General features: G+C 37.0%; 1 protein-coding gene across 1 annotated transcript; it reads right to left on the minus strand.

Annotated features, from left to right (window-relative positions):
• Positions 1-4,388: 4,388 nt before the first annotated feature.
• Positions 4,389-18,356, minus strand: LOC112557342 (PHD finger protein 14-like). The gene is made up of 24 exons (XM_025227140.1): positions 18,064-18,356; positions 17,064-17,180; positions 16,182-16,505; positions 15,675-15,796; positions 15,210-15,316; positions 14,892-14,947; positions 14,556-14,656; positions 14,219-14,274; positions 13,421-13,532; positions 12,242-12,336; positions 11,700-11,748; positions 10,440-10,580; positions 10,247-10,322; positions 9,762-9,856; positions 9,345-9,435; positions 8,783-8,889; positions 8,386-8,481; positions 8,047-8,141; positions 7,589-7,720; positions 6,857-7,001; positions 6,508-6,654; positions 5,969-6,093; positions 5,429-5,546; positions 4,389-4,780 (listed from the first exon to the last, which is right to left on the minus strand). Exons 1-24 carry the CDS (start codon positions 18,170-18,172, stop codon positions 4,655-4,657), a joined length of 2,742 nt encoding a protein of 913 aa, XP_025082925.1. The 5' UTR covers positions 18,173-18,356; the 3' UTR covers positions 4,389-4,654.
• Between the last annotated feature and the right edge of the window lie 757 nt (positions 18,357-19,113).

A 19,113-nucleotide genomic window follows, 5' to 3' on the forward strand; every position in this document is an offset into this window, starting at 1 on the left:
CAGTCTCGAGCGACACCTGTTGGTGTCGTCTGTCACGAGGACTGTTCATTGTTGATAGTGTTTTCTGAAAGCTCAACTTTGCTGGTGAAACAGGTATGTGCACATGAGTGAAAGTGAGACAGGTGAGCGTGCGCGTGCGCACACACACACACGCTTGTGCGTATATCTGTATCACGCGTGCACCCACGCACACAATTAAAACCAGAAAGCTCCAGTGGGTTCGCGTGTGGTGTGGGTGAGCCTATAATGTTTAAATTTGTCTTCTTCGTACAGAATTTTTTTTTAAGACACAACGAACTGGTTTCAACATTCCTGATCATAATGTTCTACAGAGACGTCTAATTAAAACATCCTGCGGGCACTCCCATTGACATCGCACGAGTATCAAGTACAGTTTTAAAAGGACGGGAGAAAATAAGCAGAAAAAAAGCTACTTTGTATTCAATTATAAATTTCAAAATAACTTTGTAATCTTATAGACCTTTAACTATGTGCAACAGGGCATTAAGATGCCAGATTCTAAGATGTTGCTTTAGTCCTTCTCATAGCTTTTGTTTTTCTTTGTTCGAAATATTGGTGTTTTGTTCTGACCGGCGTTTCTCTAGGTGCAGACTTAAAAGATTTAAAATTAAATGCTGCTCTAAAAGCAAAATTTTACATGACATTTAATAGTTACAAAGTGTGCTCGCTCAGATAAAGACAATCCATTTCCACTTTATCTTGAAGCACATGTCCTTAGCCCGTGATAAGTTAGGTTTTAATGCGAGGACCGGAACATCCTCATGCAAGCTGTGAACAGGAACTCTCTTGACAGCATTCAGTAGAAGACAGCTTGATTACAACTTCATTTAACTCGGTAAAAGCTCGCCAGCGTCTCGTACATCGTCAGAACGATTCTTGAAAGTAAACAAAATGATGAATAGGAGGAGGGATAGAAAAAGGAGAGGACACGAAAAAGAGGAGGAAGAAGAGGAGGAATACGGATGACTTGTAACAACTATCTGAGAGCTTTTTCTTTCTCTGTCATAAATCCAACACACTGAAAACTTCCAGACATCAGTGTATTTTTATGATAGTAATTTTACTCCAGATCTGTTAGAAGATGAGGATGGTCTCGTGACTTTACGGCCGTAAGGGAAGGGATTAAAGCCCTCGCTTATCTCGGGGCTAACTTTTTGCGAGGGCGTTGCCCATTTTCTTTTCCGTCCTAGCAACCGCACATTTCCAAACCCTCTGCAGAGTCAGGTACCTACTCCCCAGCTTGGTCAGCTTGCCTACTAGGCAGCGTCAGACAGTCTGGTGTGCTCACCTTTGGACGCCGTTGATCGAACCACTAAGCTGTCCCCTTCCCCATCTCATGCTAGTTGCAATAAGGTCGTCTATAATCGCATCTAGTACTTCTGGCCCAGTGGATCACCATCTCCTTGCGTCTCCACTCCGTAATCGCAGTACTGTTCAATGGACATACCCTACACGCGCGCTGTAATAGAATTTTCCACCACGCAGCCATTTTAACGATTACAATGTCATACAAAACCATAATGGAACAGATTGACACCTCAGTTTGAAAAGAACTAAAACAAGTAAGGGGGAGGGGAATGCAGCGTTCTGGGAAAAGGAAATATCGTAGGATTTCAAAAGCACAGGCAGCATCCACTCCAGCCGCGGTCTGTCCATTGTTTCAGATCAGTGCAGCAAAGATTTACTTGCGTCCCTACTCCGTGATCGCAGGGTGGTCTGGCTGGCCTTATGGACCAAGATCTTTTCGTCCCCTGACAAAACTCAGCTTCTAGACCATAACCGTGGTCATGGGAAAAATGATTTTATAAAGCTGCTGACTGTAATACCTTAAAATTCATGCCCACATGCCAAGCTGTAGCCAAATGCTGAAAAACAACTGTACAAGCACGTTTGTCAGTCCGCTTAGAGCTTTTACTAACACAACACTGGTTGTTCTTCAAACTCCAGCAGAGAAATGCCAAGTAAAAAAAGAATAATAATCAGGGCTATTTTTCCTCCACTGATTAAAACCTCAGATTATCTAAGTTTCGATTTAATTAAAGCATGTGCCCTAGACTTCACTTTTATTTTTCTCTTCAAATATTTTAAAAAATGACTAGTATACGCTAACCACATCGTATGCATGACGGATTGAATGTACAACATTCTGCCTACAGCATATAAAACATATATTGATTAACGCATAGCTGTATCGACTCCATATCAAGAGGTCAAAGGCAGTTTTAGAATATTAACTTAAGGTTTTATGTGTGATAACAAATGCCATTATTTCCTTTTGCATTTATCTCCTTGATTTAAAAGCGAAAAATAAAACTGAAAAGTAACGATAACTAACGGCAACGTGTTCAGTGTCAACAATAAATCGGTTCAATATTCAATATAAAATTCAAGTATGATAATATTCATAGAAAAATCCGTCATCTCATGACGCCAACAGATCATTGAATATGTCATCTTCCAAAATTAAACTTTTTACAGACACATTTTATTTCTGCTATGAAACTTTCACAACAGTTGATCTATTCAGGTTTGTTGTGCAACTTACACTTTAAGAAACGTTCCCTTGTAAATATTTCCCGTTCATTTCGAGGCTGCTAGGGGAGACCACTAGAACCCATTTTCCCCGTCTTACGTCAGTAGTCTTTCCTTGCTCGATCTTTTGTCGACTTTATTGAAAAGAGAGTGAGTGATTGAAACGAAATCTTCGATCTGTCAATTAGGATCGTGCTTAAAAAGAAAAAGAATAAATAATATGAAAGGCTTGCGTTACAGATTACGTGTCAGCATCATTTCCTCTCCAACACGAAATTTAATAATTCCTCCAACCTAACCCCCTCCCAAAACCTGCCTTGCAAAAGGAGGATCTATAACACAGCCATTTCTATACCTTCTACATCACTGAAAAGTGCAGAGGGCAATTTGCCAGCCGCTGTTGTATGTGACTCTTTAACAAAAGATCGATGGCTTAACACGAGGCAACTCTTGCGCGATCGCTGGAGGCCATCTAAAGAAGGCGGCCGGATATCATGACAAATGCTATTTTCTGACACTTCTGACAAATGTGTCAGTTTTCTATAACTCCATTTATGATTTGAGTAGCGAGACAGAGGTAGGGAAAGAGAGAAGGGGGCGGGTGAAACCATCAATACTCATGAGAAGGGGGGAGGGAGAGAACGTTATGAGAAAAATTTTATTATCGGGAAAGCGGTGTTTCTATTAATCCTCTACCCGCCTTTCATAGAAACAGCACAGGGTTTGGAGTATAAATCCCATCAAGTCAGAATAGATATGGGCTAAAATCCAGACAGTGAGTTCTATAAACAGCAGCAGTGAGAGCTACAAATGGGAAGACAGCATGTAAAGTAAAATGACACCAGCACTCCTATCTGGAATACCAGGTCTGTGATGTCACCGCCGATATCTTCTAACATTCAAGGCTTTGCAAACTTTCTTAAAGTTTGGACAGTGGTGTGATTTGCGGCCGAGAGGGAGGCTGACCATATGCACAAGAACAGAATAGGCGGACAGATTACAGAAGAAGAACTCACCGAAAGGAAGTGACTCAAAGTCACCCAACGATTAGGTCATAATCTTGGCCAGAGTCACATTAATATTCCGATGGGGGGGGGGGGGGGCAAGATTAGCAGCCACCGCCCGCACCATGCGCTAATGCCTAAAACCGTCAAGGCTCCGAAAATGACAGCCCTAATGACAAACTAAATCCCTAAAATAAAAGACGCGCCAAAGGTCCGGCTAGAAAGGAATAGCTTGGACCGTCCAGCCCACAGAGGCTCTCGAAGGATCTTGCTAGGTCATCTTCCGATCTGGAATAAGGTAGAGGGGGAACCACAATCGGATGAGGACTCACGTGAGACAGTTTTTAAAAAAAAAAAAAATCAGGACTGTAGTTCTGTGACGACAACCGGAAACCCGTCCAGCACATGCTCATTGCAAGTAATCAGCTCTCGAGCGAGAATTGCTGATCCTTTTAACGTCCTTAGCGTCATCGAGTCAGCCTTCCGTACCTGTAGCGTAGCCCTTAAATCAAACGAAACGACTGGTGAGCTATATTTACAGAGCCTTATGTAGCGGTCGAGGATGAATGTAGAGGACGAATGCATCTGGGTACAGTGGCGGTACTAGCGGCCGACCGCTGCCCCCATGACCAGGTGCAGACGTGCAGTAAATCGTTTGGTTAAAGAGCAGCTGTAGCTTATAAGCTCCTGATTGAATCTTCTGGTAGAGTTAAGGAAGAAAGTTGTTGCCTAGGAACATTTACATGATTAGGTACGCTAATTCAAGCTGTCTGCCTCTGCCCACGATGCATGCAGCCCGAGGACTACACATATATAAAATGACAGCTCATACATTCTTTGAGGTTCACTTTTATTAACATGAAACTCAAATACACGTTTAAAAAAAAAAACATTTCGAAGACAATGATATCAGATCCAACAAAGCGTCTATTAGGTCTCAAACACTTTTGCTAAATCTTTTTAAACACTCCTAAACCTGTCCAAGCTGTTGTTATTGAGTGCATGTGTGAGAGCATACATGACCATGCATATAACTGACTATTCATATGCAAGGATATGTATGTAATCATACCATTTGTTTCTTTGTCACCAAAAAGCTATGTCCCTTTAATTCCAGTGCTACATATCTCGGCGACTATAGAGTTACTGCCCATGGAGCCTATGTTCTGAGCGGCTGCTTGGCTGCTGCTGCCTTCTTTCTCATCTGCTTCTTCCTCCTCCTCCTGTAATCAACACACCAGCAAGATATATTCAACACACCAGTAACATGTAATCAACACTCTGGGATAAGCTTTGGAAAATAATAATAATAATAAAAAAATTCTTTTCTTTAGCAAAGTTAACATAACGAATAGATGTATGCTTTTAGGCGTGAACAAAGCCCTGATAAAACTCTTGATCTTACAGTTCTTTTTGCCAAGTTCTTCGCCTACAAGTGTAAATTAAAAAACTTAACCCACAGTTGATAAGCTTCTGCCTCTTCTAAAGTGTTGATTTAGAGTTGAACAATAATTTGGCTCCATAACTGAGAAGCAGCATCCAGTTTAAACCGGCTGGCTTCCATATCGTTATTTCACAGCTACAGTTTTATCTAACGACTTCTAACAAAATACTTCTGTGAACATTCACTTATTTCAGTGAGACATATGGTATTATTGTTGAAATCTGTGTAAAATATAATTGAGGAATCATAATTTTTTTTAACTGATTCAAAATCACCGTTGCAAAATAAGAATCAAAAAAAGCTAGTGATGAACTTGTAGAGAAAAAAAATGTACAGGGTATATAGCAGGAAGTGGAGTAGCTAGTAATGAACTTATAAACAAAACACGTACAGGGTTTAAATACTAGGAAGTGAAGTAGCTACTCACAGATTGATCCGTTGGATCACAAGCTTCACAGTGCCATGTATAGCCACGTACTTTGGGCGACTTCTTCACAGGTGGGTCCAGGCATCCAAAGTGGTAAGACAGAAGACATTCGTCACACCTAGTTGGTAAGAAAACGTGGACACATCAGTAAAATAAGGCCACCATGTAGCTAAGTTTGATTTGTACGCATTAAAATATCTGTAAGGACATATGCATGCACATATAGACCCATATATACAGCATCACACACAGACCGATGAGACCAAAACTAAACAGAAGTGCTACAATAATTTTCTGTTTCAAGATCTTTTGTTTCTCAAGGGAATAAAATGAAGACACCTGATTTATCACCAATCATCATCTTGTACCACCTTTTACAATAACACCATTAGGTATTCAAACTTGTAACTGTTTTAAACCTACTTTCCCAAAATAAATGTATCTTTAAATAGCACCTCCTTCTTTATATGCATGCAGAAAATGTGAAATAAAACCAGCCAAGTACTAAAATCAAAGAAAAAAGTGAAAATGCACACCCACCTCACAGTATTGGTGATGTCCCCTGCTTTGTTGCATACCACACACATGGTAGCTGTGTCCTCTTTCTTTAAGCGTACAATAGGGTTCACTTGTGGAGATGGCTTCAGAGTTTTCCCCTCTGGTAACTTGTAAATACAGAGGAAAGAGTTAAAGATGAGGAGGAAAAACAAACCAATCCCAGTTACTTCAAGTGATAATCTCCATGGATACTTGCTAGAAGATGGAAACATGCCTACTGTGGTTTTCTCCCTGTTTCAGGCAACACCTTGTGCTTAGGCATACTGACATTTAAAAGTGGTAATAAAATTACCAGCAGCAAATGATATCTTTCTCAAAATGACCCCTTTCTTGGTTTTTTCCCTCCGTACTTCCGCAGCACTATTCATGAAATTCCTAATGTTGCTTAGATTCATTTATATTGATAGACAATTGAGAATGTTCCTGTTTTTCCTACATCATTCTTAATGCTTCATGCCCAAAAAAATCCCATAATGCCACCAAGGCACAAGAAAAGAAAAATTTTAAAAAAAGAAGTATACCTTCTGCTGTTCTTGGGGAACAAGTTTCCTGTTGGCTTTTGATGCAGACATTGTGCTAGTGATGGTTGAGTCGGTTGTTGTCGGTGTGCTACTAGCACTCACTGGTTTTTTTTTCTTTTTGGACTTGCTGGTTACAGACTTTTTAACCTTAAATAGAATAAAAATCAGATACACAACAAATGCTTTGAGTGATTATTTTTCTCAGGTTAATGCTCATATCTATAGTAAACAAACATTCTGCAAAAGAACAGAACTAGCCGTGCATGTACACATGCATGCACGTGCACACATACACAAAGAAGAGAGATGACGAGTATGTTGTAAGTAAATAGATAAACCACAATCAAACCTTTACAAGTGAGTCCATCTGTTGCATGTGCCTGTACTTAGCAGGTTCTTTAATGGTCTCACGCAGTCGTCGTGGCTCATCCAATAGACGGGCTCCACTACCATCTGTACTGTCACTTGCAGAGGTAACACACTGAGAGCACTGCCTGCAAAATAATAGTAGAAAAAGATCAGCTGTTTTCTCAAAGGGACGAGAGTTCTAAAATCTTTTAAAAATCCAGGCTGTATTATTTCCCATTTTCTCTCAGCTACAATGACCATGCTTCATGATCTTTGCAGAAACTGTACAAGTTGACTATGGAGCAAATAATTTAGCTAAGTCTCCACTATTTAAAATTTTTTTGTGTGTACAAATATGAAACAACACAATCAGATTTTATGTTTTTACAATATATATTTTTCACATGAAGCACAATAATCCTGTGACTGTGCAAAAGAAAAAATCTAAACAATTATCAAATCTCCTCCATTCACATAAAGCAGCGTTTCACAACCTTTTACTTGTGATGCCCCCAGACAAAAAAATGGTAAGTCTGCGCGCCCCCATTAGCCAGCTAGAGGGTCAGGGGGACTTGGAAGGTGAAAAGGCACCTCTTAATTTAATATTTTTAAAGGGAACCTCAGCCATAAAGTATACAGTAAGTGAAAGAAGGAAAAAAAACCCCAAAAACAACTAAGTAGAAAACAGAGTCAAATTAAGATATGTGCAAAACAGAGATGAGTTATAGCTAACCAGCCCATAAGCTTGGTTTTCTTTGGCATGCGAGTCAGTGGTGGATCAAGGCAGCCTAAATGGTAGTGTTTGTGGCAGCTGTCACACTTGGCCAAAAGATGTTGGTCTGTGGTCTGTCGGCAAATACCGCATCTGTTAACACAGTCAGCAGACACTAGTAACATTGCGATTATCATAAATTTCACCCTTTCTGATCCTGCACATTCATCTGGATTACTTATTCAAAACAATGCCTTATGATAAAATATACCAGGTCAACTCTTCAACCTACACATGCACAACATTTTAACCTATATTAAATAATAATCATCACAATCCTTCTGCAAAATAACCATATTTCTGATTTATTACTCTCCAGTAAATGTGTAATAAAGGAAGGAGAACAAAGTTCTAAATAGGTTATTTAGATGGGATTTTTTCCTTCGAGTGAACTAGAGCAAAAGAGAAAGTACTCATACTGATGAATGAGAACTGGAGACAAACTTTGAGGCTCCTTTTTTGAGGGGGAACGTTGGCGCTTTTTAGGTCGAAACATTTCTGGTACCACCACTGCCTGGAAAGACAGTAGAGTAATATTTTCTCCAAAGAGTATTTCCACGATGCAGTCTTATACCCCTGTTATACACCCACACATTACCCCCAAAATGTATGCAGAATCCCCACCACCCAGATACAAACATGCAATACCCACTTTCCCCCTAAATCCACACCCCCACACATATATAAACGCACATATAGATATACAAATTCTCTATATTGTCTAGTTTCATGCTTTTGATATTTCTTAATGTTTTTACCTTCCCACCAATATCAGCCAACATACTCCATAGCTTTTCTCCTTCTTTACGCTGTTTTCCTATCGACTCACGCAGTTTGTCCAACTCCTGTGAAAGCTGCACGAAAAAGTAAACATGCCTCTGGGGCTATAGATACAAAAGGATCCTTACAGTCGCTACTAAAAACCAGAACATCTAATCTGCAGTCCCTGGATCTCCAGGTCTAAAGATTCTAAGAAGACCCTGTTTTGTTTCCACTCTATATCTGCTTCTGAAAGACTTGCTGTTCAGTCCATAGTTTCAGCTAACGTAATTTCTGTCTTCGCCCAATAGGAAAATTTACCTTCCTCTTCCTTCAAACCATTGAATGAATTTAAATAAGTGAAGGAGAACAAAAGTATAAGCAGCAAAATAATACCTGTTCATATTGGCCTCTGAGTATTTTTTCTTGTTCCTGTAGCTTACTGTTTTGAGTTTTCAGATCTTTCACATTTTCCTGCATGCTTTCAATCTTGGTGTTTCGCCCTGAAATGGGCATGATTGTACGGATAAAACATGATGGTGAACAAAAATACATATGACCATAAATTCAAGTATAAATGGCATTAGTTTTGTTAAAAACTGGGTCAGATCAGAATGTTTTCTATTCACATATAACAAATAACTGCTGTGTTTCAAAAGCTAAATCAGGAATACTTCTTTCAATAAAACTAAATGGTATTTCAGTCTTCCACTTATTCATCATGTTTGTTATTATTGCTAACATTTTGTTACTACTTGTGCTGTTGTCCGAGGTGCAATGGCTCTAGAACTCGTCAGCCATGTCATGATCTTTGCATGCAATAATTTGATTTAAAATTCAGTTGTTAAGCTGCATCTTTTCTCTATTACAACCAACTGTATGTTTGCTTCTTTCTTTTTGTCAAACATTAACAGCTACAGCCAGTCTGTCATACAAACACACACACTGAGCTACATACCAAAGTAGTACTGGATGAATTCTAGTGAAAAGGCTGGTGTTATATGTGATTTTTTACGTGCTTCAGCCTTTTCCTGCTCAAGATCTTCAACCTGAAGAAAATATGTTATTTTATTTTTAACTGACATCAGAAATCCTAAAACTATGATAGAATACACCAGCTAGCTAATTTATTATTGCAATGCCTTCTTGAACCTGTGAAATCATTTTTGTATCCATCTAAAACTCTTCATTTCTTTTTAAGTGGAGGAGGGAGGAGAGAGCAAAAATTTATTGTATTCTTGGTGCCCTCATTTTCCCTTTACTGCAAATCAACAATAAAAGAAACAGTGACCACTCTGGAAATGGGATAGGGGTAATAAAATTTTCTTTCAAAAAGAAACTCTTGCTTCTATTTCCACATCCCCTTATTACCTACATGTGTGACCACTCCCATGAGTTCAGCTTTCCTCAGGAAGGCTTTGACAGCATAAGGACTTGTGTGGAGATGTCTCACCATTTTCTGTGTTGGAACTGCCATCACAGAATGCAAAAGCACATATATATATGTAACCACATGCACACATTCACATACCCATATAATGTATTACATACATATATTTTTGTGAAAATGTCAGCAGGTACTATGTACAAGTTCAAATGAGACTGCTCATGATTAAAAAGTTGCCATACAGTTGAATGTAATGCAACATAGTTAACGAAAGCATACTGACAAAGTGCAAATACATATCACAAATTTCATGATAAAAATGCAAAACAGCAAAATACAGCACAGCTAATGCACTACAGAAGTACTGCTACCATAAAAATCCAGTTTACTTTTGTACCTATGTAGTGAGATATAAGTACTAAACCCAAATCATATTTCTGGCAAATAAACAAAAATAATATACAAAAACTCACCCCATGCTGGAGGCCGCTTATTTCTGGATGTGGAGTATTTCTCTCGATGTCTGCTTAGTTTCCTTGCAAATCTTGCCTGTCATAAGAATTTTCCTCTTTATTTTCTCTTTTATTCTCACATCTAGATGCAAAATTGTAAGGCAATGAATGTTCAAAAAAAGGAAATGCATAATGCACAGTAAGGACAGCCTACCTGCTCCTTCTCATCATCAATGACTTTTGGTGCATATGAACGAACATGTGACTGTATGGCCAACCAATGACGTCGCTGTATTTTTACCATTGATTTGTCAGCATGCTGTTTGCAGTATGCAAAAAATGGATCTGCAACATGCTGAAAGATTTGAAAACATTAGGGAAAAAGATTTATCATTCCAACATAGCAAAAATTAATTAAATATTTAAGGGGAAAAAAACCCTGCACAAGAATGAGTACATTTAATAGTGACGCAAATAAACTTATAGTAACTAGCGGTTTATAAATATAAAAAAAAAAAACTGGTAATAAGTTCTTAGCACTTTGAACACTTAACTGATCTGTTCTTATCTCTTTGAACAATTAGCAGATGGGTAAGTATAATTTTCACTGAGAAATTCTCCCTGTGGGTGATTGTAATTAAGACATCTCAAATGCTGCTGTTCTATTTACTGAGCCCTACTGGACATATGGGAGACTGACGTTAACACTCACTGATTACAACAGGCTAGGAGCAAATTACCATAATAAATATCGGTGGAGTGTTTTTAAAATACAAATTTTAATTAACCAGATTAAGAAGCCTCAATCTTTTTTAAGTAGCTACTTCTGAGTTTTAAACTTTAAAAATGAACCAGTCATTTTTGGTCCCAAAATACAAATAGAATTCACATAAAACAGTCACTATCATCTGTGAGTGCTCAGCCTGACATATCTTAGATCCATTTGTTCAATATATCCCTTCCTTTTAATTGCTCTTAAAATCTGCCATCGTTCCAACTGGATCTAGCAAATAGTAAGGCACTATATATTAATGAGCTATTTACATTCTAAGAGCAATTAAATAGAACTATGCTGAACAAATGATTAAACAGGGTTCCCAGGGATAAAAAAGGACCTAAGGTGCTTCGAATAAGACAGTTTTTCTCTTGTGTGGTCGGACTTTTTTCTGTAAAATTTTTTTAGTTTTTTAGTTATCAGAATAAAAGTGAATGATGTTCATACAAGTCATGAAAACTATTGCAGAAAGGTGTGTCCAGTGAGTTAAAGTGATTGTTTTTTGTGATGAGTTATATGATTACACTCTTACTCCGCATTCCAAAACATGATATATATTGCTGTTGGCCTTCTCATTTACAAACATCAGTCCTGTTAAAAGATGCATGCTTTGAATTTCAAGATAACTGACATGTAGATGGTTCTCTTCTATTCATCCTTCTTTTTAAGCAAAAATACAGAAAGAATCTGACCACCTACCAAAGCTTCATCAGGTGCTGCTTCTGTCAACAGGCCTTCTTTCTGCGCACTGACATGTTTAAAATAACATCAAAAAAAGAAAGCTGCAGTACTCGTTAGCTTTCATTATTATTTATACATTTTTGTAACGAAGTTGCTACCAGCTTTAAAGAGAAAATCTGGACTTCCAGTAACATTTATTATATTTTATAATTTTATATATGATATACATATGTAACAAATTGTATAATAAATTCTATTATTACTACTGCATGAATGAATAGATAGGAACATAAGAGGACAATATAAACTACGGATGTGTACTAGCCTCAGAAACAAAGGTGTGTGTAAGGACATTTCAATTGCGTCTGAAAAATCTAGAAATATTAGAGAATTTAACTTGAGGTGAAGCTTATCATTATGAGGGTTTTGTCACTTTAAAACTGTTCGCCTGGAGTTTTTTAAAATAAATCCTAAATTGTAGTGATAAAATATTTAAGAAAAATATACTTTCTTGATGACAAGGCAAAAACAGATAAGTACTGTAGGAGACTGCCACTCACCATGTCACGTGGAAGAAAGATCGACACATTCCAGCGTCACAAGAAATACACACTCCAGTTCGGCTGAAACGTGTATCTTCGCATAACGAGCATTCCTAAGATAAAACACTGTTGGTAAAGATTCTTTTTTCTGAGAATGTTGTAAAAATGATTATCACAAGATACTTTTTAGGTTTTTATTTCTATAGCAGAATGGATTTACTATGTGCATTATAGGTGGCAATGTTAGAAAGTTTATTTACATTATGTCTAGACAGAGTAATCAGTGTGAACATAAATAAATCTACCTATATGTAATATGGTGAAGTTACTAAATACCACATGATACCTCAAAGAAATCGAACTCCAGTGTTTTTTGGGAGGTTTTATATCTCATGTTATTAAATGCTGACGGACTGCTAACAGTGTACTACGTCACGCTAGCGCACCATTTACAAGATTGGTGGCAATCTATACCAAACACAGAGAAAGAAGGGCGATAATTCTGATTATTTGGATGCTGAAAGTCTGCATTTATCGTGCTATAGTAGCAGTTTTTTAGAACTGAAAGAAACTACACAGATAAAACTGTACTTTTGAGACCAATGGTTCCCAGTCTCAAACACACTGGAGGCAATACCTACAATGTGATCCTGTGAAGTCATTCTTCATTGCCATTATTATTACCTTGTGGCTCCAATGTGTTTGAGACTGGCAAACGCTCATGTACAGTTTTATTTGCAGTTTCTTCCAGTTCCGAAAAACTGCTTCTGTAGCACAATAAATGCAGATTTTCAGTGTCTAAATAATCCGAAATGTCACTCATTCTTTCTCTCTGTTTGGTGTTGACTGCTGGCAACCTTGTGAATGGTACACTAGGTGCACGTTGATCGCAGGTGTGAACTGCATACTTTGCTACTGGATAGTTAATTAATGAATGGGTTTTAGAGGCTGATATTTACAGGTTAATTTTATACCGCCAATATCTGAAGAAAAACACAAACCATCCAGGTTGCTCTGCCTCATAATTAGACTCCATGCTACGTTAAATCTAATACCAGATCAGCCTAAATGTATTTGAAAATAACCTATACTCATGACTTAAGTGCTGGCTAAAGAAATAAAGACTTAGCCTGGGTTTTTACTATGCTTAGTGATTACTATTTCTAGTAGCAACTCAAGATAAAAGAACTTTTTCACCTTGGCTCCCCACTTGCTGTATGACATTTCAAACAATGTAACTGGACATAACCTATCCACATCTCCAAAGGCCACACCGGGTGTATATAATGCGCACACAATGTGAACCCACCTGTACAAAGACAAAAGGTTATATATCTTTTTATAATCCTGAAAATATTTTTACATAAATTGATATTTGTTATTAATCATTTTTTGTTTCTCCTTTTGTTTTGCCTCTTTATCATAGAGAATGTACCATCATCATTTACTTTTATGAAGACATCATAGACAGCTTTCATATATTCTGTCACTGTACTATTCTTAATCGAAACATTTTAATGAGGAGGCTCCATAGTCTGGTTTTAAGAGTCCTTGACTCTAGAGCAGGTCACTGGTATGAGGCCTCCTGTCTGTGGTTGGAAAACTTCTCCTAACATCTAACAACTTTATCTGACAGATCATTAAACTGCAAAACCTCTGATTAACCAGCAGGAAAGGTCAGGAAAGTCTAGATCTTAATTTACAAGGGGCTTTTCTAGTCTGATGACATCTTTTAGTAAGTGCAACTTTTTTTGCTATATCACGTATTCTTCATGGCACAGTCATGGTTTTCAAGTGAGTTATTTTTGGTTGTGGTATTTTCAGTGGCCAAAGATCTTAAGTGCTGTTGGATTGTTTTGTCAAGCACTTGGTAATCTTTGGAAAGTACCAAAACTCCCTAACTTCAAAAAAGAATTAAACTTAAGCTAGCCCAGGGATTAATATCAATTGCAGAGTTTTAATGCAGGGCACATAGAAACAGTAAGTACAGCTTACTTTCCAGCATCAGTCTCTTTGTAAATTCCTCCAGAATTTGGACACAGCTCACAGTGCTAAGGAAAAAGGTTCATAGACTCAAACATACTGCCAAAACTGTAATCACTTTAGAAGCATATTTGGAGCAACAAATAATTGAAAAAAATAAGAATCCAACATAATAGCAAAAACACCATCAATGAAAAGATCTAAAAGGTAAGTTTTCAAGTAAGTAACTGACAAGTGATAAAATTTTTAAAAATTTTAAATCAAGCATATGAGAAACAATGCAGTGATAGATTATGATTACATACAATCATAGATGAAATGTTGCATCCATGAAAGGCATGAAACTTACTGGTGACACGCCAGCCTTACAAGCATCACAAAACCAGGGTTCTGTGCTCGCTGATGACTCTGTGCTAGCTGTGGAGTGGCTTTCACTAATACCGTAACAGCCTAAAGGAAATGGGGAAAAAAAAAAGAGGTGGTTGTGCCTTTGTATAGCAAAGGGAAAATCTTCAAATGGAGTGTATTGCATACATGAATACAGACATATTTAAAATGAGCAATGTCTGTGCATGCAGTTTATTGAGCAATTAAATAAAAGTCTAATCACAAATGGCATATTGAAAAAATATTACTCTAAATATCACTCATTTAGCAGCATAAATAGTGCTCAGTAAATCTGTACCTTCATGAACAGATATCCCACAGTTATCGCATTCAACGATCTCATCATCATCAGCACTGTAACAAAGGGCCAGTTAAGAAAAAAAGTGAAAGCTGTTCTTTATCATGGTTTATCAAATGTCACCACATGGATGGCACAACACCATACCTTAAAATGTTTTTTCTTTTATATTTGACCACAAATTAACAAATGTGTGCATCTATCATTTAGCACATATAAAAATGTAGACGTAAAAGTACTAAATGTAACCACATACATATATGTGTGTGCACATATATACGCATCCCCACTTAGCTTCAAGAATAAGTGTGTACCTACCTTTGGTCTGAGAGGCATACACAGCAGATTAGGACTTTGATCTGGCCCTGAGTTGGTCCAGACAAAGGACTAGCACTGTTGGGCTCCTCATTGGACTTTGCTGCTGGCTAAATCAATCAATCAATAACAAATCAATCCATCCATTTTAATGTTTCTCTAAATGACATTAGTGCACATTTCACTACAAGAAACATGTTTAAAAAAAAAAAAGTTTCTAAATTTGTTATACATCAATAGAACTTTGTTCAAAATAATATTCCATAACTTCTTAGCTTCTGAAATAAAATGGCTGCATGTTGCTAGACTTGCAGATCCCATAATATCATCTTACATTTTTGTTTGGTTTCAACAATAAATAAGAGATTAGTTACCCATTTCAGACACATAATTTTTAATGTTATTAATTCATTGATATTAATTCCTTCTTCCTATACAGTACTTCTCTCTTGTCTGTACCACTCTTACCTCAGGGGGCTTACTCTTGGACTGCTTCTCAGCTTCATTTTTCTTCTGTTTTTTCATCTGAGGCACATAATCCTCATCATCCTCATCTGAGCTGTCCACACTACCGAAGATGCCTCCCAGACCTTCCAGAAAGTCAGCAAGAATACTTAATTATTTTAACATCAGAGTCAAAGTAGTTATGAAACCTTTTTCCAAAATTTTCATTTGCTAATGCATGTAGCATGTCTTTTGCCTATATGGACATGTGCTTGAATGCTCTCTTTGAGAGCAAAACAGAAAAAAATTGAAAAATCTAAATAAATTCATAAATATTCATAAGAAAGACCTCACCTATCATTCATCCAGTCACTCAGCTTTCCAACTGCCACTAATAGTAGTGCATTTTACTTCCAATAAAACTTTAAGAATAGATTATTTCTTATCCTTTCTCCTGTATACAAATTATGTAATTACATTCATGTCACCCAATAATGATGAGAAACTTGTTCAAGACTTTAAACTTTGTACCTTTTTTTCCTTTTACATTATTAAAATCAGCATCCTCTGATTCTGATTCACTAGAGTCATCGTCGTCATCATCATCATCTTCATTGTCATCATCATCGTCATCATCATCATCATCATCGTCGTCCTCATCATCTTTCTCTTCATCATCATCTTCCTCCTCCTCATCGATATCTCCTGCTTCTTCGTGATCCTCATTCTTGGCAACATCAGACTTGTCACTATCATCTAGGCAGACAACGTTGTTTGAATCACTGACAGCTGCTGCTCCCAAGTCCATCATTTCAGCTCGTTCTTCTTCATCGATATCGTCTTCACTCTCAGATTCTGTGACAGCAACAGAGTGGTGTTATATATAAAATAACAGAATAATAAAAATAAGATAAGAGAATAATAAAAACTGGGGCTAAAATGAGACTTTAAAAGATAACTAAGATAAATAAAAAAAAATAAGAACTGCAACAAAAATCACTTGGCTGATATCATATGGCTGAAATCACATAGTGTTGAGAATTCCATTTAATGCAACAAAGAAAAAAATTCACTAATTAATAACACATTCATTAATAACAGCATGCAATAATATGCATATTCATGAGAAAAAGCTAGAAAGATAACAGAATGCGATAAAATTAAGAAACTAATATTTTCATAAAACCTCTAGTTATATAGTAATATTTCCACTACTGAGCTACTTAGTGGCATTATGTGGTGACCACCACCCCAGTTTAAAAAAGAAAACTCCAGTTTACAAAGACTTTTATATAAAGGTCTGATAAACTTAGTGCATTCTAGCAATCCAAATATTTCCTTCTTGTATTTTTTACCATTAAAATTCTTTCAATTTGGATGATATCTACCTGTCTGATTATAAGCACTGCTTACCACAATGTTGGTGAATGTCAAAATCACTGTCATCCTCGCTGTCATCAAGACCAAAATCAACCTGTACCAGATGCTTCTGTACTAACTTAACACGCCTCTTGTGGGGATCTCTCTGTACTGTTAAAATAAAACAAAATATTTTATATAAAAAGTGAAAAACATTTCTTATAACTTTTCAAGAACATGAAAAGTGAGATACAGGGGACCTTCCATGTATGTGTGTGAGCTGCTGAATGACAAATAAATGATTTACACAATTTGTCTCTTAGGAAATGTGCCCTTTTCTTATTAAGAAAAGAAGAAAGGAGAAGTGGAAAGCTTAATGATGTAGTTTATGTGAAGAGTGCAATGATCTGGACAGTTTTCGTTGGATGAAAAATACCTCAAAACAATTTATATTACTGGGTTTATAGAATTAGCTTTCTATTTTTGGTAGCTGTTTTAAAAGTGTTTAGATCATGTCTTGTATGACAAAAAGAAAAAGGCATGAATGTTTTACACTCTATTGATTAGTGATCTCAACAATATATTGTGCATTCTGCAAGTAAATTCCTAAAGAACTAAGACTGTAACATCACACTGACTCACTTAAATCAATGCTAACTGCTATTTAGTCTTTACAAAATTTAGAAACAAAGAACTGGAAAAATACTTAATGAGGGAGCCTGAACGAACACTAACACTTTCATTCTGGAAAAGTCGTAAGAAAAAGCTTGTTGTCCAAGTGACAAATGGTTCTACTAGTGAAAATATACCGATAGTTTGATGGTATATCAAAGAAATCGCGTTAAATCCTCTGATGGTATAATTACTTTCCCTCAAAAGCTGCAACAGCATATCGAGCTCTTTAAACTAGTAAACTATGACAAATTTCGAACTCATGCGTCTACGACTCGTTTACATAATACACGGTGGAAGACGTTACAGAAGACAATGATTATCCATATGAAAAAAATCCCAACATTCTGTGCCGTCTATAATTTAAACATATAATACTTACACATAGTTTTGTACAGGAAATTAACACTTGGATCCACCGCTGGGGCATCTTGATGATTCTGGTTGTGAGAGTGTGACATGAGAACTGATGATGCAGATTTAGCTCTCATTCAAGGCAACGCATGCCACTGTTGAAATTGAATGAATTATTGTTGAAAGATATACCGCTGGCTGGGAAAATCCTAAAAACACCTTAAATCGCACAAAAGGAACAGTCAAGTTCTCGCGCTCGTGGAAAGCACTAGCGTTTGTCTGTCTGAGTAGTGTCTTGCGCCAAAGACGCTAAAGCGCTATGCGAACGTGAAGGGCTAGCTTTATTTTCATAGCCGAATGAAGATGGGCTGTTCCTCGTAGTAGCTAGACAGCAACGACAATCATTACTTAAAACATCATAGAATAAATAAATATTGGCTGCGTAAATGCGGAACATTTAATAGTGATTTAATTTCTCATTGCACCATCACTACGTTCGGGCTTTTGCGTTAGGCGTTTATGAAAAGGCATGTGTTCAGTCTTTATGTATAATTTTATTATCTGGACAGTGGGTGACAAAATTAATATGGAGATGCCATGAGCATACTGCGGTTAGCGCTAAGTTTTAGAAATTTGACCTTTTATACCTAAAATGAAGATAAACCTGCTGGACAACTATGGTTATATCCTCAAAGTTAGTAGTACTAATTGAATTACTTGCTAAAGCCAGACACACCTATAGATGCTATATCACGGAGTAATATACCTTTGTGCACCAAGCTTCACAAAACTGTAAAACTTTATATCTGTCAGCAATATGGCTTAAATGTCTAAAGTGAATGACTGAAGTACGTGATATGAAAGTGTAAGGACGAAAAACCAGTAACGAAACGAACGAGCGTGCTATTCTCAATGGTGTAAGTTGTTAAGAACACATTATGCGACGTAGCTGGGATACATTAGAAGTGCAGACTTAATTTTTCATGCCATATTGACCGAATTCGGCATTAGTAATGGAGATAATCTGAAACAACATTATGAAAAATATGTAGCCGATTCTTTCTCTGCTTGTTTACGT

The sequence above is a fragment of the Pomacea canaliculata genome, linkage group LG2 (genome assembly GCF_003073045.1).
Source record: "Pomacea canaliculata isolate SZHN2017 linkage group LG2, ASM307304v1, whole genome shotgun sequence".
NCBI lineage: Eukaryota > Metazoa > Mollusca > Gastropoda > Architaenioglossa > Ampullariidae > Pomacea > Pomacea canaliculata.

Excerpts from the sequence above, each read along its gene's own strand:
- LOC112557342 (XM_025227140.1), bottom strand. The coding sequence starts at position 18,172 with ATGAGAGCTAAATCTGCATCATCAGTTCTCATGTCACACTCTCACAAC. Across the intron at positions 12,337-13,420 it reads ACAGCAAGTGGGGAGCCAAG|GAATGCTCGTTATGCGAAGA; the intron begins GTGAAAAAGTTC and ends GTTTTATCTTAG. Across the intron at positions 6,094-6,507 it reads TTCCCCAAGAACAGCAGAAG|TTACCAGAGGGGAAAACTCT; the intron begins GTATACTTCTTT and ends TGTATTTACAAG.